At 26.4% G+C, this 26987-nt stretch overlaps 1 protein-coding gene across 4 annotated transcripts; it reads right to left on the minus strand.

Moving 5' to 3' along the window:
• Positions 1-1816: 1816 nt before the first annotated feature.
• On the minus strand, positions 1817-26947 carry LOC129966983 (integrator complex subunit 13-like). Of its 4 annotated transcripts, XM_056081605.1 has the most exons (17): positions 26476-26947; positions 25616-25690; positions 25150-25349; positions 23737-23817; positions 19427-19517; positions 17491-17619; positions 17323-17407; positions 16337-16438; positions 16128-16217; positions 13756-13934; positions 12232-12313; positions 12061-12137; positions 11468-11625; positions 8502-8765; positions 6086-6307; positions 3630-3670; positions 3283-3522 (listed from the first exon to the last, which is right to left on the minus strand). In XM_056081605.1, exons 1-16 carry the CDS (start codon positions 26695-26697, stop codon positions 3655-3657), a joined length of 2073 nt encoding a protein of 690 aa, XP_055937580.1. In that variant the 5' UTR covers positions 26698-26947; the 3' UTR covers positions 3283-3522; positions 3630-3654. The 4 variants fall into 4 exon arrangements, with proteins under 4 accessions (XP_055937582.1, XP_055937580.1, XP_055937583.1 ...); XM_056081607.1 differs by lacking the exons at positions 3283-3522; positions 3630-3670 and adding an exon at positions 1817-1999; XM_056081608.1 differs by lacking the exon at positions 3630-3670.
• Positions 26948-26987: the final 40 nt, after the last annotated feature.

Genomic DNA, 26987 nt, shown 5'->3' on the forward strand with positions numbered 1-26987 from the left:
TAATCGACCATTTTGGAAAAAATCGTCCTGCTACAAAACGATATTGGGCTTTTCATATCTTAAGATGTTTCATATTGTAAATAGAAGAGTGATGATGGAAGCTCCAGTTGATGGTAACTAATTCTCTTGAAAGGTAGAATTCCAGAAGTTCTGCGATATATTAATTTGCAATATATTTAGCGACAAAAACGAAAGTATTCGAAACTAGTAGAATTTTGACGATATCTCGATTAGCAAAGATACTACATCCTTTTAGAAGCATTTTGCCTTATCATGAAGAGTATAAAAATCCGAGAAATAGGAGCTCAGTCAAAATAGCAGTTTTGCGAATTCATTTTGGAAAGCTGATCTCCACAATGTGCCCTTCTTGTAATTTTTTGGTTCTTTATTAGATTGCTTAATAATGTGCTGATGATTTCTGCAATTAGTTTTTGTTTACATTCTGACTGTGTTATCTTGTAAAACATAGCGTTGTTGTTGAGCCTATTGGATTTTTCACTATATACTCACTGGATGGATTTCCAATAACAACATTTAGGATTGGTTTATCTTTTAGAAAAGTTAATTTGATATTAATAAGGTACAGCAGTCATGTTTGAACATATTACGCCAAGCCATGACAAATTAAAACATTTCTTTCAAATAAGTTTCCAAATAAAATATAGAAAAGCACAACCAGCCTATTGATTGGAAGGTCCAAATCCTCCCCTCCCTCAAATAGTTTTTTAAATCCTATATAAGTTTAATTAGTAGTGTTACTCTTTGGAGTTAATAAAGGAGTAAAAAGATCGAATTAGGGATTTTGAGCTTTGTCGATCAGATTAACAGTTTTTTCTGGTTATTAAAAACTGTAAAATAAGTGCTTTATGCTTATTTGGAAAATTAATTTTATTCTTAATTAGATTTAATTTATATCGTAAGAAGTTTCAGCTTGGGATACCTTAGATATGGCCATAAAAAGCTTGTTTTGGTTGACACTCGCTTCCCCAGTGGGTACAAAAATTTTGGGTCCCTCTGGGCCCTTTACCGATGACTGGTTAGTACATATGCTATTATAAATATATTATTATACATATTATATATACTATATTATACATATGCTATTATGCGTTGATCACATAGAGCGATGCTATTTATCACGGTGGCGCGACCATTCAGTAAGGTAGAGTCAGAGCATCTCTTTAGGTTGGGACTGAATTAAGCTCTCTATGGGTTTTCAGTTAAAGCAAGGTTCGGAGGTCCCCTTTATTCTCTCTATAATATTCAACACAAAATATGTCTCCAAGATTTATTTCTTTATAAAAGTAGTTTTATGTAGCAAATTGATAAAATATTTAATAATGGATCCCATTGGTTAGAGTTGGTTTCAGTATTTCGAATTAAAAAAAATCAAGATTAAAAGAAATTTTAAATGAAATGAAAAAAAACTTTTGAACACAAACGAGGTATTATTAACTAAGAAATCGAGCATTTTTTTTTCCATTATAAAACATCTGAATTTTCCACATTGTTTTAAATATAATATAAAGTTTGTAAAATATTATTAACTAAGAACAATAGAATAATGCCCAAACATTTAAATGACACTTGGTTTTAATTTGGTTCAGTTTCAGTATATGACCCCTGCAAATTAAACGGAAGCTTAAAATTAATATACTTAAAATTATATACATATATGTGGAAAAAGGCCACGACCAGCATTATGTGAAATATATTTATTAAGATTAAAGGACAAAACATTACTAACATAGAACATAAAAAGATATATGAGATTGAGCTGCACGTCTTACAGACGCACTGTCCAACTCTCGTCTGAAATAATGGCGGGAAAGCATCATATGATTAATGACGCAACATGACGTCATACAGGATATAAGATCTGTTAGCAGCTCTCCCATATATATTGAAATTTCAGATGGGCAGATGCTCTCTTTGCCTATTTCATAATTCGATTCTGTGGTTTTGCTCTAGAAAATTTCAAATATGTCAGCCCCTCTGCCTAAAAGATAGTAAAAAAGCGAAGAATTTTAAATTTGTTAATCAATTTGTTTTATACAATATAAACCTTATATAATTTGAGAACATGAACCTGTTAGTAAATATCAACATCGCTTACACTATCAGTAATTGCGTTTCCCATCGCAACATTTAACAACACACACACACACACAGACACAGACACACACACACACACACACACACACACACACACACACACACACACACACACACACACACACACACACACACACACACACACACACACACACACACACACACACACACACACACACACACACACATGTTATTTAGTGAATGACTAACAGGTAAAGTTTGGGTACGATATTTTAAGCTACACTGTATATTATAGAGGATAAAATTTTTGTGATTTTCACATCTGGTGAACTGCTCCGTTGAATTGTTCTTCCTGAATTAAAGTGTGTTATTTTAAAATCGGAACTTTTATATTTTATATTTCTTGCAAGTCCCATCACAGAAACATGCATTATATAAAAGAAACATTCTAAATTAAATCAGAAATAAAAATTTTCTAGGGTAAACTAATAAATTTATTTTGATTACTATTTCAATGAGTTTCTGACAAAAAAAGATTGGGATAATGATTTAAAGAAAGCACCATTGTTTAACAAAAATACATTTCTAAATTCATATTTTTAAAAACTTAGTATTTTTATATTTTCTGTGTTTTTGATAGTAAAGTTTTAAAACTGAAAACAGTACAGATTTTGATAACACAGCATTATTTCTTTTCACAAGTTTTATATAAGAAAAGTTGTTTTTTTTTGGAATTTAATTAATATTTTAAAAACAGATTTTAACATAATACATCAAAATTCAATAAGGAGACTCTATATATGGCCAGCTTGCCATAGATACTTTCAAATTTACACTTCTTTATAAAAAAAAAATCTTCAATATCCAACACAGCTTATGACTACAAGATTCTTTTGACAAATTCCAATAAAACATTGAATCATAAGAATTTCAGATAGACGAATTAACTATCTGATTATATGATTAAAAATTCCACAAATTGAAGCCCAGGTTACAGATATAGAAACTTTAAAAGTCACAAATTCAATGGAAAGCAATTTGAATGATCTGAATTTGGATAAGTAAATTAATTATTTCATAATATAATCTAGAAGAATTGCAGGTGTGAGATCTCCCCAAACCTAAATAGAATGATTGAACAATTGTTAAACTATATATTAAATATTTAAATTTTTTATGCTAAATAAATCATGTTTAATGCAGGAAAAAGTTCTAATCTGAAGTTTATTTGTAGCTTCAACATTAAGCAAATTTAAAAAGAGCATATTATAGAAAAACTAAAAGATGTCGATTCTTTTTTTTTCTTTCCAAAAATACATTTTATTACATAAAACTCTGTACAATGAGGTGATGTGAGTTAAATAACAAATGACACATCAATAAAAAATGAGTAACAATTTAATGATGATTTCTGGAACCAAAACAGTCAAAGATTTTCATTTTCCTCTATAATAAAGAAAAAAAATCATTAAATAATAAGCAAATATGATTGCAATTGTTTTTATGAATGACACAGCCATGCAACACAAAATCTTAGTTTAATGTCATCTTACCAACAAATTCTATTTCAAGATGAGATCAACCATCACCATTCCTGTGATACAAGAAAATAGTGAGAGAAAGAAAGAAAGAGAAACTATTTTAGAGATTGACAGAGATGCAAAATAAATGAAGTAAGAACTAATGATCATTAAAATCAGATACTAATTAACCCTTTGTAGTCATATTAAGTTTATATATAAGTGCCATGCTGGATAGATTTATTGATTTTCACAATTCACATTTTCACTTATTTCACTATCATTAAGAATTTCTAATTTCATCACATATAACTTCATTAAAGATATATCACTATCAGAATTACTAGCATAAAAATTTTATCACATTTACATTATCACAAACATTATCACATTTTATATCAAAATCAGAGTTTTATATCTTATGACAAATTCCTCATTGCTACTTTCAACTTTACATTGTACTTCATTTGGTAACTTTGTTTTTGTCATTTATGAATATTATTTTAATAAAATATTTTAAGAATTGAAAATGTACAATTACACAAACAATTTTATAATATTATTTTGCATTTTAAGTAACTCCAAAGCTTAGTGACTTATTGTATTGTAATAACAATATAATTCTTAGCTGTGGTGTTTGAGACAAAATTTATAACTGGAATAGTAAAAAAGTTTTGGGAGTTATGAGTAAACATATGACTATAAAGGGTTAAATTTTCTGCACTTTCATGGGAGAGCACATTTTAATCTTTGAAAAACAGAAGGAAACAAAATCAAAGTGCATGAAAGAAAAAAATCTAAGGCTTTATTTAAAAGGAAGCCTTACAAGATAATAATAATAATAAAAAACTGTATTACACTAAAAAAAAAAGAAAGGAAGGAAGAAAAAGAGGATAAATGAAACTGTTAATAGATAAATAAAATGTGCACCTTCCACCAATAATTTACTACATTCACAGAAATCTAAACAGCATATTTAACAAAGCCAGTATTTTATATCTTGTTTGTGCAGAGCCAAATTACTAAATTCTTGGTATACTAAATTCTTAGATGTAGGCACTTATTTCCAATTGGAAAAAAAAAAAAAAAAAAAGCTTCACATGAAGTAAAGAATTGTATTTTATATTGTTTGAGTCAATAAATGCATCTTTTAAAATCCATAAAGATGGACTAAAATCAGGAAAGGAAGTAAAAAAAAGTATAAGAGAATAAAATGAAATATCATGTATGTTGATATGTGCTTTTTGACAAATTAGGTATGGCAGATCACAAATATCCAAGTTAAAATGCTTAAAATATTACAAAATCCCACCTGAACATTCTATTAAAACATGTCATATAGTTAAAATGTCTCTACAATGACTGCATGTTTGGTGGAGGCTCTCCGAAAAGGAAATATTTGCGGATTAGTCTTGAATTACCAATCTTAAAGAAGGTTAGGATGACAGCATATCCGAGATTAAAAAAGTCCATGCAGTTACTGTAGGTTTCACATTTAGAAAAATATTCTTGACAAACTAATATTATAAACCAAAAATATTTCATACTTTTGTGAATAAAACTGACCTAGAAATGAAACTTTGAATATCACTATTTTATATGATTTTAGATCACTTCAAAAGCAGCTTCATAGAAAGTTTAATTTAATGTATCATACTTCTCTCCAGACAGTCAATGATTGGTCTACAATATTGAAGTCCAAAGCTTCATAATTCAGTCAGTTTTGATGCTAAAGATGAAATGTTTTGTTTAAGATGCTAGTACTTCAAGAGTAATTTATTAAATACAATTAACAGAACCAGTAGACTGCGTAAAAATTTAATTTCCATAATTTCTTCATTAAGTAACCTATTGACTCAAACATTATACAATATAATTATTTAAACTATTTAGAGCATTTTTTCAAAGTGGAAATATACGGCTACTTCTAACAGTTTAGAAATTTGCTATTAACATGATTAGAATTTATATTTTGTATGTGTGTGATTTTTTTGTTTTGATTTTCTATAAAAAATGATAATCTTCTTTATTTCCATAAACTATTTATAAATAAAAGTTTTGGGATAAAGTATAAAATCTCATACATCTAACAATCAATTAATAACCTTAAAATGGAAAAATTTAAAAATTTTCTTTTTATTCAACTTTAAAACAAAAACTTGTGATAGAACTAATTGCTTGCATAATATTGGAATTCCAAGGCTTAAAGAAATATGAATGATTTCAAAAAGAGCTTTTACAAGGGAAAAATTCAAATTAGCAAAGATCTTAGAATTCACTAACTTATATATATATTTCAGAAATGAATGCTTTAAAACAAGCAGTAAAAGTTAAGAAATTCAAATCAAGAAATCGATCATCCGAATTTTTATCAAAAATTTAGAGTATTAAAAAAAAAAAAATGAAGATTTTAACTTCACATTTAGAGAGGAAAAGGAAGCATTAAAATAATCTAGACAACTTACACTTATATATATTATTTTACTTACGCTTCAGATTTCAAATTTGGATATAATTTTGCAGGTCCATTTCCATTAACTCTACCAGTAAATTCTACAAATCGTTTTTCATGTTCAGAAGTTATTCTGTCAGTCCACAGAGATAAAAGCGATTTGTTTCCAGATGATTTAATAGCATCTGCACTCAGTTTCAACTTTTTGGCAGGACGGAATTTATTAAATGAGTCACCAGAATCATCAAAGCTTCTCTTCCTAATAAAATGGTATAAATATTAAAAATATATATATACATAAAAAATAGATGTAATATAATGTACATTAAATACTTAAACTACACTCATGTCCATAAATTAAGGATAATTCAGAGTCACACAGAAATCGAACTCTAAAATACATATATTACCCGTAAAATGACTACACACATCTTCAAAAATCATATGCAAATTGCAGGAAGCTACCAGATGACACCAATAGCATGTCACAATGACGAGAGTGATGTATAAGGAATACAGGCAAAGAAGTCACATTGTTCGCAAGCATTTAATAAGCCTTTCAGTGCAATAATCGCATATTTATGACACAAAGGAACGCATTTGGATGATTTTTTTACGCGGTAGAATTATCAGTTGCCTGGAATGTGGGCGTACCCAGGTGGAAGTATCCTAGGAACTTGGAATCGCCCAGAGTGTCATCTCCAGGCTTTGGCAAATATTCCAGGATGATAGTAATGTGAGTAGACGTTACAGCACAGGTCACCCCCTGAGCTACAAAGCCGAATGAGGACCAGTATTTACTGTCAAAAGAAACAGACGGAGCACAGCACCAGACCTGTCTCATCAACTCTTTTCAGCCACTAGTACGACAGTTTCAAGGCAGACTGTGTACAGACGCTTAGGGCAGATTGGTCTATATGCTCATAGGCCTGTCAGATGTGTTCCACTTACTGCAACTCACTGTCGCCTGTGGTTAGCTTGGAGTAGAGAGCATGCATTGTGGGCACTGCAACAGTGGGCTTGTGTGATGTTTTCCGATGAGTCTAGGTTTAGCTTGGAGTTTGATTCATATGGAGAGCGCCAGGTACTCGTTACCACCAAGAGAACATTATTGAATGACACCGTTAAAGTGGTGCAGGATTGCTCGTTTCAGGAGGAATTATTCTGGGTTGCAGAACTGATCTGCATGTTCAAATTGGAACCATGACAGGCCAAATCCATCGGGACGCCATTCTGGAACAACATGTACATTTGTTTCAGGTCGTCATGGGCGAAGAATTCGTGTTTATGGATGACAATGCCCGTCCTTACTGTGCAAACATCGTAAACAATGCCTTTGATCGAAGGATATCACCTGTATGAACTGGCCAGCATTTTCATCAGACTTGAATCCAGTAGAGCATGTGTGGGACATGCTTGGCCGATGAGTTGCAGCCCGGAGAGCATTGCTTGATGAGTTGTGTAATATTCTTCAAGATCAGATCGATAATTTGATAGTCTGCATGTCTAGGCATCGTACGGACTGTATTTCATCCTCTAGAAGACATACTATGTATTAACCAACATACCAAGCATTTAACATTGATTTTTGTAAATAGGTATTTTTTTTTTTTTTTTTTTTTTTTTTTTTTGTAATTTGCTCCAGGGAGCAAAAAAATCGCAATTTTTATTAATGATATCAAACATATAACATATTTTTTGCTCTTTATCTTTTGTTTAAAAATAGGCTTTACAAATAAGTCACATTTGTTTTGCTTTTGACTCTTTCTTTTCCTGAACTTGCTTTATCCTTAATTTATGAATATGAATGTATAATAAGAAATGCTTGCATGGCTGCAATGTTCAGATAAATCAATCCCATCTACAGTCATGAGATTTGGCATTAAGTAATCCACAATGCACCTCAAAGCCTGAAATTCAAAATTTAATGGAGACAATTTTTTATTTTGTAACTTCTGGGTGTTTTATCATGTTATTCACCATAGCATTATTTCTAATTATAATAGAAAAAGTTCAGTGCACTATTGAACAGGACAAACTATTGTTATTTTAATGAGAATTGATGTCACTCATTGAATTCACATAATTTATTAAGTTTTGAAGGAAAAAAAATGTTTTTCCAAAAAATTTTAAGAATGAAAACTAAAATTTCTGCATTTCATATTTCAGTTTAATCTTTTTTTCTAATTTTTTTTGAGCAACAAAATGGAAATTTTTTCCTAATCCAAAATAGGTACACCAAAGCAATTCTTTTTGTTTAATTTTAATCAACTCTTTTTTTAATGAGTCAAATAATTAATTTTTGTCAATTTAAGTCAATAATAATAGTTTTTTAATGAGTCATACTGCAATATCCAATATGTACAAATCATATTTCTCTTAAGTACTTTACTTAAGTGTACTTTAAGTACCAAAATGCAACTGTTAATAATTTACAAGACCATAGACTTTACCTATCAGAATCTTTTCCATCATCAGAATCAAATGATTTAGAAAATTCCTTATCATCTTTCCCATTTCTTTTACTAGGAGAATGAGAAGGACTCTGAGCACCAAGTTGAACTTTGACACTGGCAATGGAAGTACTTCCTTCGCCATCTGTATTAGGTTTTCGACACTCAAGTAAACATTCAAGGACACTCTGATGTTCAGCAGTAGTACAATGGCAGCGAACAAAAGCTTCCAATTCATTCCATGCTAATCTATAATGCTCTTCTCTAGGAAAATAAAAATAAAGTTGACAAAAATATTTTTGAAGAATGCAGTTATAATGGAACTTAACTAATTATTTATTATAAAATATACAGTAAGATCAATAGTGCAGTATAATTTATATAAATAAATATTATGATATCTCTTTAATTTAATTTAATTCTGAAATAAATTCCTATTTTATTTATTTTAAATTAATCAATACTAATTTATTCTAAAATTTTATTTCCTAATCCAAAACCCATTTTTTAACTTAATTACTGCTAACACATACTCTAAAAAAATTTCTCCCCCCCCACATGCAAAGGAATAAGAATCCCTGGAGCCTATGCAGGTGTTTCGAAGATACTTCAGATTTTCCTTCCTATGTCAACACGTCAACAAAATCCTTATCGGAATCTCATAATAAAGTTACACTTTGTTCTTGTTGTGCAACGTGAATAGATGTCTTTTTAATATCATTTCTAACTTTACAAATTATACGTTTTGCGATGAAATAAATCAAAATTAAATATCAAAAGTATATATATAAGTGTATATATTATGTATATATATATAGTTTTATACATATATAAAATTTGGATTGAAGAAACAGTAGTTTTTTTAAAGCTTTCCCCTCCCCTTTATAATATCATTATATAGTTCAATTTTAAGTCTTCATCAAGTTTTCTTTATCTAAGCCACAGTAAGAACAGCAAATTGAAAAGGTAAGCAGAAATGATGAAAGACAGAGCATGAAAAAGAACTTCGATCTTATATAGTTTTAGAAGGAATTTACAAGCATTTTGATTCTGTGAGGAAACTAAAAACTTGCGCAGTTCTGAAGTAAAGACAGAGTTCAAATTATTAGGACACACACACTACACAAATATACATGTATATCTTTGTGTGAGTGTGTATATGTATATTCTTCGTCATCTTGTTGACGTCAAATATATATATATATATATATATATATATATATATATATATAATATTTTTTTTTCTTGCAATACTATATATATGACTGATGCTCAGGGTATTAACATCTTGCTTGGTAATGGGTTTTCAGATAAGTAAATATTTCAACATCCATTTCCTGGTCCCAGTTTTTCTTCAACCATAATTTTTTGCCTAGTATATTTGCAGCAGGTCTCTTAAAATTCTTTCTGTTAAGTAAAATAGTCTACAACAGAAGAGTTTCTAAATTTTAGCTATAAAGAATATTATATGTGATAAGACCATTTTTAAAAATTCTTAGTTGGCATCTTTTCCATCTGAACATAAATTTTAGTTATAATACTTTTCGTCATAACATTAGGGTCATTTTTTTATCTCCCTTACTTGATTCATTGATGCCAATATTTTCATTTGAGAACAATTTAAATTTCATTTCCATGGTCAAATCAATAGAAACTTACTATTCTGGTTTTGTCTAATAAAGACCATCGATAAATATTTAAAAAATGTGGAGAGATCAAAATAGGAGTTGTAACATAACTAAAGAACAGAATAATATTAGTAAATTTATTTAAATTTGCATTAAAGTGGACAGCATATAGAAGAATATGCAGCGAAACTAAATGACAAAAATTTTTAAAATAAAAAGAGCCATTTATTCCAAACAGAACGTGCATTACCTTGTTTGGCAAATAACTTGAACAAAGGTAAGGTCATGTTATGCACAATTACAAACCATATAACCCTAATTTGAGAGCTTGCTAATTTGCTATGTTGTGTAACATGTCAATATGAAGGATCTAATTTCTAAAATGGTTTCAGTTGGTATATACCAATAGCCAACCAGCCAATAACCAAATTCTGTAGCAAAAGCATTATCATTTTGAAATATTTAATTTTATCTTTTTGATTTATTTTTGAGAAATAACAAGAAATTGAAAGCAATCTTTATTTTCTCAATATTTTATTATATTTAAAAATGGTTTTTAAATCGATTTTACGCCTATTTTTTAAAAAAATAATTTTTTAAGGAATAAAGATTTACTTTACTTTCATATTAGTTGTAACATGATTTAAAAGAGATTTCATTAAAATTCATATTTTAAATTGATTTAGGTTTTAGCAAGCTAAATATTTTAAATATATTCTTCATCATTTTTTAAAAATTATTATTATAGTTACCTCAGCATTTTCTTTTTTTAATTATAACTCCTTTGTATAAGGAAAAGTACATACATAAATTCGCTAAAGTTTCTGTAATAATACAGGAATTTTTTAAGGCCTTCATATGACATATTCTTAAGGCCTCATAAGATAAAAATAACTTCAAATCATCTACTTATTTAAAGAGTGATGACTTTAATTCTTCACAAAATAAATTAGAATATATACAGCCAGGCAGAGATAATATAATATATTTAAAATATTAAACTTGTGAAAGAATTTACAAAAATTAGCATTAATAAGTTTTAATATTTTTATTTTACCAACAAGTGAAAAAAATCAGTTTTAAAATTACATAATTATTCATTTCTTCCATGAAAAATAATTTATTAACTAAACATAGATATAGAAAAATATGAAGTAAATAAATAAATAAAATAAAAATAAATAAATAAAAAATAACCTTAAACTTACAACTAACTCATATTAGTTTCATTTCAAAGTTGATTTCTTAATAGAAAGAAAAACGAACCCTGTTCGGTAATGATAAAATATAGACAAATTACCAAAATAACTATCTAAATTAATTTTAAAGATTTATTACCTCTTTGGACCTTTCCCTCTTGTACTTGTTGTTGGAACATTTAGAGGCAAACCTTTATTCTCAGAACTCACTAAATTATAAATTGATTTCTTGCACTCTGTAACATCATTTGTATCTAAAGTTTCTTTAGTTATCAATTGTAGTAATGGCCCTATTTGCTAAATGAAAAAAAATAATTTGAATTATAAGATAATACATAAAGCAAAAGACACCATATATTTATAAAAAAAATGTTTAAGATAAGCTAAACAAACAAAAAAACCTGTAAGCCTTCATTTTATACATTGATTTTATTTGAAGTCAATAGTCACCAACATAGAATATCACGGTTATCAAACAAATAGGGAATTTTTCAACTAAATGTTATTGTATTAGTTGGTTTGCATCATAATAAATTATAATATTAAGTATGCTTAGATATGAAAGTGCCAATACATTGTATCACAGCAATATTTTACTTTATTTATCAATAGTGTTAAATAATACATTTTATAAAATAGAACAATTCAGTTAAAATTATATTATAGATATAACATAATTATTATGCATGAGGCAAAACACTGAAAAAATTTATATAAGTATGATAAACTTACTGATGCATTATTAAAGATAGTAGTATGACTGAAAACCAAAGGCCAGTATTGGGTTAATCTAGTTAATTTCTTCTTGGCTGAAAATAGTATAAGAAAGAAATAAAGGCTTAATTATGACATATGTGACTGAAATAGAAACTAAATTATTTTATATTATAAAATTATATTTACCTGCTTCTATAGGTATTTCAATTCTTTCTTTTTTGGGATAATGTGGAACTAATCTGTTCTGTTTCATGAAATCACCAAAATCCTACAACAGAAATTATATGCATATTTTGCCTTCATAGAAAGAGAAAATAAAATTTATTTCTGTGAAATAATAATAATAAAAAAAACTACAGATGATACTATAGCAAATTATACTAAACTTCCTACTATAATATATATATGTAATGATATTTTAAACTCTTAATTTCAATTTAATTAATTTCCAAGATTTTATCTTAATTTAGCCCATAGTAACTTCATTCTAAAATATTCTTTTATTTCATGATCCAATTCCACTTTCTCTACTTAATTAATTCAAGAGAAGCTTCATAAAATTGCTTAGTCAGCTAAATGCCGATACTTTCACACGCTCGGCGTGAAGGGGTAAAAATGTTCAGTAAGCACATTCTTTCTTAAAAGATCCCTGTGTTTCCCTTACATGTGATTGACATGTGTCAGAAATCCCTATAAGAATCTTATTAATATATTAATACTATGAAGAAATATTTTCCCTTTCAAAATCTAAGGTTATATAAGGCGAGGGATAATTTATTTCGGCCTTTTTCCCCACTTCGGCTATTGTACTGCTCTGTGGCGGACGTCTTGTCCGCGTCTCTGCTTGTAAATAATTATGCTTTCCCGATGGATTAAAAAGAAATTTAAAAAGATAAAAAGTCTCTTCACTGCTGGTCATAACTGCATCATGCTTAACAACAAATAATATTACATATTAAAAAGCCGACAGGATTCGAATTTGTTACATATATATATATATATATATATATATATATATATATATATATATATAACCGTTTTAGTTTTGAAACAACCAGAAGAAAACAGAATGTCAATAGAATACAAATAATCAAGTAAGAAAATTAAAAATAATATTTTTGAAATGTAATTTTTAAATAAGTAAATCACTAAGCAGCATGCAGTCATGTGAAATAGATGATTCTAATCAAAGCAAAGTTGACTGAACTCAACACCAGACTTTAATTTGAAGATTAAGTACAATATATTAATTTATATTTTGATTTTAAAGAATAACATTGATATCAGTTAATAATATTACAGAACAATAACTGGGTTAAAATACCTACAAAGAATTCCATAAATTTTATCTTACTACAACTATTAATGTTTGAGTAAAGTTTTGATAATTTAGAAGTAATAAGGTTTTTTTAAAATGCTTAATAATTCTGGCATTATACTGTAATAAATTAGTGGAAAAGCAACACCAATTTGTAGAATAGCTTTACAAAGCAAAATAGATGAAAAGTTAGCTGTGATCTTTAAAAAAAAAAAAATCATTAATGCTGACATTTAGGAACATTTTGAAAAATGTAGAATTTCAAAGGAAAGAAGTAAGTTTTTATAATAAAGGATTTAAACAAAGATAAATAGAAGAATTTTGACAATTCAATAAATAACTAAATATGATTGATAAAAATTGCCTGCAGTTAAAAAATATGCAAAACTTACATTAATTCGGTAATCAGTTACTCTGCCTCCACAACCTTCACTAATAGAAGGTGGATCTTCTAAAATAGACCTTCCAGTGCCTAAAGTATGTATAAAAATTTCTCCCCCATGACTGGCCAACATATGAGATAGTACCTTGGAACCAGATTTTCTTGGCATTTCCAACATCACAGCTCGACCTAAATGAATGCATTATATGAAAGAACATGTTAAAGACACAAATGTGAGAATATATCAGTTAAAAATTAATCATTCATAATAAGAAAGAATTTTTTTTTATTATTATTTGTTAACCTTTATAAAATGAATAATATATGAGAAACAACTATAATGATTAAAAAATTCTTTTAAAAAATAACCATTTATAATAAATGCATTTTAATAAGTCAAAAAGTTTACAAAGCAAAAACAGAATTTGATATAAAATAATCTGTATGCTTCTTTCTTTTTTCAAACCAAGATAATTTTATTCCCACGGAAAATCAAAAAAATTTTCATTTTGAGATCATATATTTGATCAATTTTAAGCCATAATTTGAATTTATATATAAAAAAGTGAGATTTAAGATCAAGATTTGGTTTTCAGTGCTTCTATAACAAATTTATAACTATACACAAAGAAAATATTATTCACTTGTCTAAGTTAGATCATTAAAATAAGCTCTTGATACAAAACATGCCTCAAATAAATTTTAGTAAATCCAAAAATACAACAATATTTAGAAAATCCGTACAGCAATTATCCTGAAAGATTTTAATACTTAACATTTTTCTTCTACTTAATTAATTAAGGCACTACTATAATGACCTTTTAAAGATTCACTTTTTATTATTTCTAACTAAATGGTATTAACAAATCTAAAATAAAACTCTTATGAGAACATTTGCAAGTGTACCTAAGAATACTGAAACATCAAATATTCTCAAATAGAAAATTTATAAAATAATTTTATCTTTAGCAATAATAATTTATTATTTAATTTTTTTATGAACACTGGATTAATTCGGTACACTATATCAAAATAATATGATTTAATTATAAAAAACTTACATATTATAAAGTGCAAATAGAATATAAAATAAACTATTCAAAATATATATTCTCAAAATATAACATACTCAAATATTTCAAGGTAACAAATACTAATATGATAAAGAAATATAATACATGTTTTTTTTATAAAAGTAAAGAGTGTGATTGTAAGCTCATACATATAATGATAACGATGAATTATGCAATAAACCTGCTAATAAAATTATCACAAGCTTCATTAGATTTTTCAGTTTGTAACTCTTTTGGTTTCAAAAAGTTTCTGTGAATGAAAATCAAAAAATATACATGCATATGAATATTTCTCCAGTGATATTCCACTTCTATAATGAATGATCCAGCTGTGTCTGACAGCTGTCAGACACAGCTGGATCATTCATTATAGAGTTGAAAATATTTATGCTTATTTGTTTTGCATCATTATCAGATATGAACATCCCAATTTCTATTTCAGTGTCAAAAAACTCAAATAATTTTTTTAATGTTTAAATTGGCTGATTCGTCAGTTTGCAAATAAAGCTAAGTACAGATCAAAATTAGTTATGGAATCAAAAACTTCAGATTTAATTATCATTTATTAATGATAGATTGTAACAAAAGTGCATGAGCTGAGGTCTGCAATTTTTTAAAAAAAATATTTATATCAATTCATTACATTCTGACTTCACAGACTAACTAGAGGTTATATATTAATATTTTTTTCTTATTTGGCATTGCATTTTTTTCTATTAGTGGTCCTATTTGTTAAATTCAATTTTAGAGAATAGTTTTGATTTAAGTGAGTGGGCATTATGGATAGAGAAGTAGAATGTTGCTTATAATGAAATTTTTTAGTTCATAGAATATGGGTCTTTATTGCTTACCTTTAATGTTACTATAAATTTACATCTAAATATATTACAAGTAATATATATATATATATATATTTACTTCTTACAACAATTATTAATTTGTATGAAATTTTCTATTGCAAATTTTGTTAGTTAATGCGTGATAATCAGATCTGAGATATTGTTAACAAGATGAGACTCGACAAGATGGATCTAACTTCTAGTAATGAAAAAAAAAAAAAAAAAAAAATAGATACAATGAAGTTTTAGATAAATTTTAATTAAACAGCCTTCATTAAGGATGCTTCCACTAACTCTTTTTTTCTTCTTCATTAATATAGCAGAACTGACAAAAAAATGTGCAAGTTACAGTTTATGTTTCAAACAATTTATGCTATTTGATCCCAACTGGACAGATACATAGTATGAAATTTCTTTTCTATCAGAATGATCAAGAAAGGTCCCTAACCTTTATTTTGAGAAATTCTTACCATTCAAAAGGAAATTTGTCAAACACGATGATGGTCTGTTATTCACATCCACAGGGGTTATGCGAAAAGAAGAAGTGCAATACTGTAGTTCTGTTAACAGAAAGAAAATAATATTTTAAATAAAAGTTACACAATCAGAAGTAAAGTTATCAATATATATAAAAAAAATTCTAGCAAAGAAATATAGTTAATTGTGTAAAATAACTTACCAACAGAACTAGAACGAGGAGTACACCACTTTAATGTAACGGTTTCATATAATTGTCCTTCTTTTACAGTAGTGATATGGACTCCTTCAGCATTAACAACACCTATGAAAGTAAAAGTCGCATATTGAATTCGTAAGATACTTTCGAATATTTTCATTGATTGTTTATATAACTTTACAAAGATCATTACAATCAAATTTTGAATCGAAGGACATTCGAAAATCTACAAAGACAAAGGCAGCAGTGTATGGATAAAATATTTTATGTAATGCATGGATAAGATATTTTAGATTATCATACATAAAATTCTTCATTTAGTAACAAAATATATAAATTTAAAAGGAAAATTATTAAAAACTAAATTTAACACCATTAGATTCGAAAAAAATGCTCACTATTTTTATAAAAATAATCAAATTTTTTAATTCGAAGAAAACTAAAATAATATAAACACATATAATTTTATTAATATTATTTTGAAGTACACAGGAAGATTTTGGGTTACATAATTTTGAATTGCTGTTGGACGACAATTACACTGATATTCCTCTCTATAAACTTTCATATAAGACTAATGGAAAGAATACATATAAAGATTATTGTATGCATATAGCATATTGTGTTAATGCCTTAAATAATAAATTGACTATCTCTTTTTAATGATTTTCTTTCTCATATACAAACAATTACATTATTGTATTAGTATCTTAGAACATTTAAAAAATTAAATGCAGATAGAAGTTAGCATGAAAATCATGTCTTAAAAAAGAAAAGAAAATATGTTTTGCGTTCAAACAATAAAATAGTGAGATAAGCACAAAATTTGCTTTGAAAACTTGGGAGATATGGTAAACTGTAATCACAAATACTAAAAAATTTACAAGAAGTTAGTGGAATCTATAAAATAATTATATAAATGTGATTTAAAATTGATTAAGAATATATTTTTTTCATCAGCTCTTAAAAACTTTTGATAAATTGTATACCTGTCTTAAAAACTTCTGCATGAGCAGCAACAGGATGCAGTAGTTCTACATCATAATTTGCAGATGAGCTGGCGTTTTGTTCTTCCTTTAATAAAAATAAAGATGGTTAGAATAAAAAAAAAAAAATCATATAAATATAAGTGACAAAATCATAATAACAGACAATACCTTCATTGGTATGCCGGTAACTGTTGTTGATGCTAAGTTGTAGTGCTGTTGAACTAAAATTCCAAGCTTTGCTGCTAAATTACGACCAGATTTGACATTATGAATTTCTATACTCAGAATAGGAGATATCTAAAATGAATATAAAGAAAATGACATCATCAGTAAATCATTGAAAAAATCTTAAATGCATATATATATATATATATAATCTGAAGCTTGAACATATATTCTAATAAATGTTTATGCCCAATGTTTTTATTTTTTTAAAGCATTTGTATCAACTGAACACAATTTGTCTCATCATCTTATAATTTGAAATGTCAGTCTCTTTGCAATTAAAATTCTTTTTCAAATATTTATTTCTATTCAATTTAGTAAGTAATCTGTTCAATCCATTGGATAGACTTCATAATCTTGAAATATGATGAAATAACAAGAAAAATATCAGTACTTGCATTCTTTAAAACTTTACAGAAAACAAATTTAATTTTTCAAACTGATAAAGCAAATGGAAATTTCTAAATGAATGAATATCTTTGGCTGCACAAGCAGATACATATCAACAAATTCTGCCATTTAAATTCTGTAGATACATTCACATTATGAACTTTAAAAACGAATATTAAAACATTTAACTATAATTATAATTGCATTAATCCTTGAAAATTATCATGGACTCTTCATAAGGTGAGTCTTTCAAATATATAGATTAATGGAATTTTTGGTATGTTGGAATTATGGATTACAAAGAAAAAGATAACAACAATAATTTAATTAAATCAAGAAAATTTTAAATTATTTAAATAGATATTACCATATTTCATAGCAAATATTTTTAAAAAACTGAACTTTTGATTACATAATTTCAAATTTAAATATCTGAATCATTGAATAGATTTAAAATAAATAAAATTTTAAGTGTGTTTAAATGCATCAATACAATTCCAAAGAAAATTTCAAACATATTCAGCAGCAAAATTAACTATGATAAAAATAATCCAGGTATATTTAAAAATAATCAAGAAATACAGATGAAATTCTCAGCTTTAGGTATATCAATTTTCAAGCTCATCAACACATTAAATTAAATTAATTCTAATGTCAGAATAATAATAACAAAAAAACATTTTGCTAAAATCAAAATACAGTTACTTGTAATCTCTTTGCAAATATCACACCATCTTTTTACTTTATTGTAGTAAGAATCTAAAATAAATTTTATTTCTAAGCAAAATTTTGTATATCAGAGGTAAACTATCCTAAGAAACAATTTTAATATTTTACAGGAAAGGCAACTGAATTTTTAAAGCATATGTATTGCTTGCTAAATTCCGTTTATTTTTCTTCCTCTCCTTCAATTTAGACGCAAAATTTAACTCAAAAGAAAATGTTCCTGAGATAGCACAAACATAATAAAAACATCAAAACCAGCAAAATTGGATTTAAAAAAGTTTATCTCTGAGATACAGAGAGAAACTATTATTAACAATTTGAAAAAAATTATAAATTAAGATCCATGCCTTAAAAAAATGATAACTTATATATTAGAGATGAATTTAAAAAACAATCATGTATACAGGGTGTCACAAAAACCTTGAACGTGGCTTTTATTCCTTAAATATTGATTGTACTATCAATATAAGATGTTACATATACATTAAATTACATTATTTTTACAATAACTCAAATTTTTGAAATTCAACACCACGCTATTATATTTATATTGACAGACCTATGAAAGTGCATTGCATCAAAATATCATATTATAATTTCTTTTTTATATTCTTTATTAACTAAATCAGCAGAATAACAACCCAATCATTCTATGAACAAATGAAAACCCAAATATCTTTATTAAATTTATGTGTGGCAAACAATTCAGTAATAATTGTATTAATAATTAAGTAATAATAAATTAACTTTTTAATGTACTTACCACCTTTTTGTTTTGAGAAGCTATACAACTTTCTTTATTCACAGGATAGACATGCATCAAAATTAATTCACAATGTTGAACAGCCATTAAACTATAAAAGAAAAGCATTCATGTTATTTTTAATATATTAACTTATCAAATCTTATTTACACACATTCAATGAACTATTTTTTTTTATCCAATTATTTGGCCTACTCTATTCACAAGGAAAATATAAACTCCTTAAACTCAAAAACTGAACCTATTCAATAGTCCATACAGTCTTTATTATTCCATCATTATACTAAAATGTATTATCAACCCACATCAATAAAAAACTTTCCAATCCTATTGATACTAGTACACTAGCAAATAAGAGAAAGCGAAACTTAAATAATTAATAATAATAATAATGTTTAGTTTTGAAATGGCCCCCTGTAATATGAAAGTTCCTTACATGATGTGTGTCTAAATGAGATCTATTTTGCTATAAAAACAGAGCCCAAATCTGACAATGAATGGCAACATTCAGTTTGAAAACACTATATGAACCACTAGGAAGCAGAGAAGGTTTTTTTTTTTTTCACAAATTGATATGTATATCATAGTTTAAATATTTTAAACTCTGAAACAAATAACATGTCTTTATTTATAGTTTCGAAAAAATTGAGATCTACTGTTGCAAATAACTGAAAGTTTAAATCATTGCTCCTTCCACGAAATGCATTAATAAATTAAAGCATCAAAATCTTTTTGAGGGAAAAAAAAAAAAAAAAAAAAAAAAGAGAAAAGAAAAAAAAAGAAAAAAAAAAAAAAAAAAACTTTACACCATGATCATTTTGCAAAGATATTTTTAATAAAGCTAATATATTCAGAAACTAATCTGAAATATTCGAGATTTGAAATATTTTCTTATATTTATGGTCTTTGATAAGAAAAAAAAATTCCTACAATTTATGAATTACAACAAATTATACTCTTTATTTTTCAGCCTATGCATTTTGAAGCTTCAAAAACCCTATACCAAAGCAATATCATGTTCTCATATGATAATATAAATGTAAAAGAAATGCTTTAACTTATAATAAGAGATTTGCAATTATATATTTAAAAAATATCCATAATTCTTAAATTTTGGCTTAATTATTTTGTATCATTTTTTGTTTACATTAATATCAATCATGTTTGTTAGTAAGTCCATGTATTAGAATTAGTTTGCCATGTATTAGAATAAATTTAATCTAAATTATACTGGTGATTAATAATTTATAAGTTTATTGATAAATACATACAAAATTCTTCATGTTTAAAAGAACACAGTATGAAACAGACTAAAAAAAATTTCCCTCAAAATTTCCATTCTTCTAACAATTTAAGGTTGTAAAATAAAATTTTGAAACATATTTTCCTACAGTAATCATCTTTCTCTGCTGCATTAAAGCAACTAAATGCTAAAAAAATGATACAATGTTTCTATTCATAAAGTTTGTATAAAATATAATACAGAGCATAGAATGTGAGATGGAAGGCACATGTATAATGCAATATTTAACTATATATTTAAATGACATAAGTTTCGTCATGTGACTGAGATGTCACATGAATTTATTTTATTTTGGAAAATTATTCTAATTTTTAAACAGAGTGGATAGTGAAAGAATGCTTCAAAAATTAAGCACTTTTATGTACTTTTTAAGCACCTTACCCAAAAAAAATTAAGCACCCTTTACATTCATGCATATGTGAGCCAGCTTATTTTCTAAGTATAGGATGTTTTCTGTTTTATAAAGTTTTATTTTTATTGAATTTTTTAAATTAATTTTAAATGTGTATTTTTGAAATTTTAAGTTATTTCTGCAATAACATAATAATTTTAATATTTATTTCTGCAACACTGCAGAAGCATCTATTGTTAAACTTATTTGGTTTTGACAAAAACAAAAATTATCATAGTTTTATCTTTAGCAAAAAATTAAATCAAGATTGAATCAATCAGTTAAATTTTTTTACTCTTTTATAAGGCTAACAATAAAAATCTGGCTTCTTTTTCAACATTTTTTTAATTAAAAAATTACCAATTAATTTGGATGCATACATCATTTGTGAATTTACATTGGCATTGATTAAAATGCACAGCATGACCAAAAATTTTGTATTTGATTTTTATATATTCTGCAACAAATGAAATTCGACATGGCTGGGATCTAAATTAAAATTTCCTCCTGCTCTAACTCACTATATTTGGCAGTTTAGCTAAGCTGCTATAAAGCTAAGAGCTAAAATACACCAGGACGGCTTCCATCATAAGATTGGCAAAACTGCCAGAAATTGATGATAGAACAATGTAATGTTCTAACTAAGTTTTTCAGATCTAGTTTTTAAATACAAAATAATAATAAAAAATTGTTTTATCACTTCTTATTTCTAATGTTTCGCATTTCGAAAATTTAAGAAAAACCTACTTTTAACCTCCATGCAAAAATAGATAAAATTTTATTATTTTAATTTTAAAAAGGTAAGAAAAATGGTCTTATATATTTTAGGAAGAAATGAAAATGATTTCACAATTCCTATTTTTCATAAATAATGGAAACAAATTCGCGAAGACAAAAAACAGCTCTGTAGTTATAAATAAAATGAAAATTTAAAAAAAAAAAAAAAAAAAAAAAAGGAGTTGATGCATTTTTTTAAATAGTAATTTTTTAGCTAGTGTGAGACTAAATACTGCATTGCCTTAAAATTTCACAACACTTATCAAGTAAAGAATCTTATTCAAAGAATTGCTTTAAAGTTTTTAATTTTGTTTCAAAATTATGAATTGAATTTGAAAAGCAAGAAAAGAAAGTCTTAAAAAAAATTATAACATTAATATGCTTAAAGTGACTAAAAAAATTCAATGAAGAAATAACATTATTTTGAATTTTATTTTAAAAGAATCATTGTTATAAATTGAGTTCAAGATTAATTTTCTCCAAAAATTATTGAAATTAAAAAAAAGGAAGGAAGAAAAAGCATTCACTCATTCGAACTTGGTATTCAAACAACCTTTGTAAACCTTTAAAACAGTGTAAAAATATTTTTTATTCAATAATATACTTTGATGATAAGGCGGAAATAAATCCTGCTTTTTAATTAAACTTCTAATTAAAATTTCAAAAATACATCTTTTGAAAATATGTTAGTCAGATTTTAATATTCCAGAAACAACTTCCTGACACATTTCAAGTTCCTAACTTCAATGATTTATCAATTAGGACAAAACTCTAAGAGGAGAGATTTCAATTGAAAACAATATATGTAAACTTCTGTAACAGTTACAAAAAGAGAAAAAGCAAAAATCGTTAAATATAATAGAATCTGAGCCTTAAAGAATAAAAGTTTTGAAAATCTACACATGTAGTTAGATTTTTGTATACATACTAAAACTAAAATTTGTCAAGAATGGTCCAACAAATAACAATTTTTAAATAGATGAGGACATTAAAAAAAAAAAAAAAAAAAAAAAAAACACCATGAAAGAAATCATGATCATTGAAAATCTATGGTTTCAAGTTAAGATACTATCATATTCGAATTTTACGCAGCGACTAACACAATGAGTAAGAATTCAATATACATTGTATAGTATATTCTTTAATAAGTTGTACAGTACATTGCTCCAAAACAAAATATTAATGAGAACAATGATCAAATATGTAACGGACTAAAGAAGCTTCATTGCAAGTGTTTTCAGATTTCTTTGGGGCACCAAATTCATCTCGCTGTATTCATATCTTTAGTCTAATGGGCAAATCTGCGTATTTTTCTTTAATAATACATAAAAAAGTTAAGCATACGTTTATCAGACTTAACTAAAGCAATACTTTACCGTCTTTGAATTCTACTGAAGGTCGAACATTTTTTAAAGTCGCAACAAGTATGACACAGTACACATTTTCTATTGTCTCTTCAGATAACCTTCCCAATATTTCAATAAACAACAATCAACATTGTTGAAGAAAGAGGGGGTGGGAAGAAAACGATACTCAATTTTATTTTAATATGTGTTGGCACTCCTCAAAAAGTTTTCTTTGCACTTTTCAAGAAAATTAAGCATTTTCTAAGGACCTTTGTTAAAATTTCAGCACTTTTAAAATGATTCTCAAATTTAAACACTTTTTATGATGCTACGCACCCTGCTAAAAGAATCTGAAAGGTATAAATATTTACTTCTTCATTTTGTTATTTGTTAAAATTAAATAAAAACTTTCACCTTTGTTTCTGAGATGTGCATGTGACAGAAAAAAAAAATGTAGAAATATGAAATATAAATAAAATTAAACTCACAATACCTATCTGAACTTGATGCAAGTTTATTGTGTTCCACTAAAGCACTTTGAAAACATTCTACAAGAGAATTTACTTCCAGATCACTGCAATAGAGAAAATAATTTTCTTTTAATAATTGTGACAGTTTTTCTTTCTATTTTATATAGCATCCATTGACTACAATACTACCGTTAAGTTGCAGAATTTTTAAATGCATAAGAAAATATTATGATAAAAATATTTTTTCTTTTCTTCAGAATTTAATCAAACATATAACCTGTTTTTTTATACCCTATATAAAAATGCAATTCTACATTTGATTGAAATAAATTAAATTATATATTTATTATATACCTACTGTGGATATATAGTTTTCTATAGAAAGAATTATTTGATATACAAAAAAAAAAAAAAAAAAAAGCATGGTACTAAAATTTGAAAATAATAAATATATACACACATATATTTAGATGCAAGAAAAAATTAGAATAGGATGATTATTATATCATACAAATTTAAAGAATGTTTGAAGTAAAGTAATATTTAAGTGTTTTAAACTAATTTATCATAGAAAATTTTAAATAATTAGTAGTATTACGACACAACTCTATTGCTTTGATTTACAGAAACTCAGCATTTGAGAAGGGAAGGGCAAGGGAAAGATAGATTCAATTATCTAAGTAGAGTATATTTATCATAACTCATACCTCATGTTAAGTAATTCCAAAAAGTTTAAATTGGTATATTTTTTAAAAATTTTGAATGAATTTTTCATTAAAATTATAATTGAAAGAAAATGGCATGAAAATTTAACCAATATATTAAAGCAACTTTTTCATAAAGTTAAATCATTTTTTCATAAGTTAAAATCTATAAAAAACTTATACAATCATTTTGAAGAGTAATATTTATGAAACCATGATAATGACATTTTCTCATATGGGGAAAAAAAAAAAAAAAAAAAAAAAAAAAGAGAAGAACAAGGATATAGAAATACAAGAAATTAACTTGCAACATAAGAGTTTACCCAGAATGGAGTTATTCCAATAATAATTTTGAATTATTCAGAATTGAAGCATAATGTACAAACATATTTTAGTAAACACCCTTGCATATGTACAAAACTTTTTAAAGCTTCTTAAAAATTAATTTTCCTAAAATAATTTAGCAATAGAGCAAATAATAAATACTCAATTTTATTGTAAGAAAAATAAATATTCTATGTCAAAAGAAATTCTATTTCTTTCTCTCGCCTTTGAAAAATGAGGGAGAGAGAAATCCCCAAACCATAATTTGTCAATTTAAGCAAAATTTTCAATAATTATAGCTTTTTTTAAAAGAAATAAACTATTTCTGAAACATAATTTTGAAAGTATTTTTAAAAACAAACAATTAACAAGGGTTATTTCTAAGAAATAAAAAGTTATATATTATACCTCTTAACATTAGTAAAGCAAATAACTCGTCCTCTGTTAACAACTTTTCCAGCACTTTCAGTCATTGATGTTCGCTTTTCATGCTGAATTTCACTGCACTCACATAAAGCTTCTATAGCAGCATTTAAACCATGCATCACATTACAATCTTTATTTCCTGCATTTTCAGGTGGTCCAACTTGAGCTAAAGCACCCATTAACTGTAAAAATATTAGAAACACAAAATTTGAAAAAGTATGCTAATAATAAATTACATATTATTAATTATTATAATCTGCTCTAAATATGGTATTGCAAAAAATATTTCTTAGCAGCAGGAAAAATTGTAAATGATTAAAACCAGATATCAGAAGTTTTCAACTTACACAATTTTGAGTTACATCTATTTAAATAAATATCATATTACAACAAAACTTTAGATATACAATTAAAATTTTTTAATAACCAAATAAAAACTAATACTTACATGACTCAAATTTTGTTGATCTTGTGCCCAAGTGTTTAAAGTTAGCGATTCAGAATCACTAACTATAAAACGAATCTGCAATAAATGAATAAAAAATTAACTATATTATATTATAATTGATAGAATGTCATTTTTTTACTGAGTTTCAGATCATGAGGTCATTTCTGAAAATGAAACAGTAGACATAGCTTCAAAATTTGCACTGTCTTTTGTTATCTATGAATTTCTAAATATTCGTTTTAAAATATTTTTTATTTATTCCTTAATTCTACTTACTAAGAAATATGGGATCTGTAAAATAAGAAAAAATTTGCATCTGTTAAATCTACAATTGGTTTAGATTCAGTCATTTACACATGAGATAACACTTTTTATGAGACTGATGCCAAAACTTATATACCTCTATATAAGAAATACTAGCTTCATTCAAAGGCATAACAAGAAAGAACTGATTTTACTACTAATCACATTTTGCTTGAATATCTTTTTTTTAAAAATTATCTATATGGTCATTATTTTCATTTATCACTTCAACCTAATAAGACTTGGTGAATGAGAAATACCAAAATAATTTTTTAAGGTTATTTGCTTTTTTATTTGCATTTGACATTTCCAATTTGAATTCAATGTTTTCTTCTGTTCATACTGACCAATTTTATTTTTATTTCTTTTTTTACATATATCAATTCTTTAGGAGTCTAACTATTTTTTCTTTTTAACACATACTATTTGAATTTAACCATATGCATGGAGCAGTTTAGTCAAAGTGTTTGCACCAAAAAATTAAAACCAAATTATAGATAGTACATCAATATTATATACATTACATTTGTTTTAGATAATTAGAATTATACATTTACCAGCTTTTCAGTTGGAAATATATCCCATACAATTCTACAATATTCAATAGCAGCTTCGACCGAGCATGTCCAGAGTGATTTTGATAATGGAGCAAGAGGTATAATACCGGGTTGTCTTGTTTTGGTGAATATATCAAATTCCATATTTTGGTAACATGATCCAAGAAAATTTGGACCATGATCCAAAACAAATATGGTTTTGTGGCTAACAGGAAAAGTCATTATCAAAAATATTTATTCAAATTAAGTAAACTCTTAAATTATTCGATGCAGAAATTCTTAATGTCAAATTATTTAGGTCGAATTATTCTTATTTGTAAGTCATAGTTTCGAAGTCGTAAATACCAATTTGTATTGAAAATTCTATGACTGGATAATGCAGCAATACATATTTTTAATAGAATTCCTATGCAAATCCACAAACAAAATATTTTCTTAGATCTAATTCACTTATTTCAGAATGCCGAAAAGGTAAACAAACACGTTTTATACAGTTACGGCTAAAGTTATAA

This window comes from Argiope bruennichi, chromosome 4 (assembly GCF_947563725.1).
Source record: "Argiope bruennichi chromosome 4, qqArgBrue1.1, whole genome shotgun sequence".
Classification (NCBI taxonomy): Eukaryota; Metazoa; Arthropoda; class Arachnida; order Araneae; family Araneidae; genus Argiope; species Argiope bruennichi.

Coding starts and splice junctions, on each gene's coding strand:
- LOC129966983 (XM_056081605.1), bottom strand. CDS start 26,697: ATGACTTTTCCTGTTAGCCACAAAACCATATTTGTTTTGGATCATGGT. Junction 13,935..16,127: donor GACAAATTTCCTTTTGAATG/GTAAGAATTTCT, acceptor GCATTCATTTAG/GTCGAGCTGTGATGTTGGAA. Junction 6,308..8,501: donor GATGGAAAAGATTCTGATAG/GTAAAGTCTATG, acceptor CCATTTTATTAG/GAAGAGAAGCTTTGATGATT.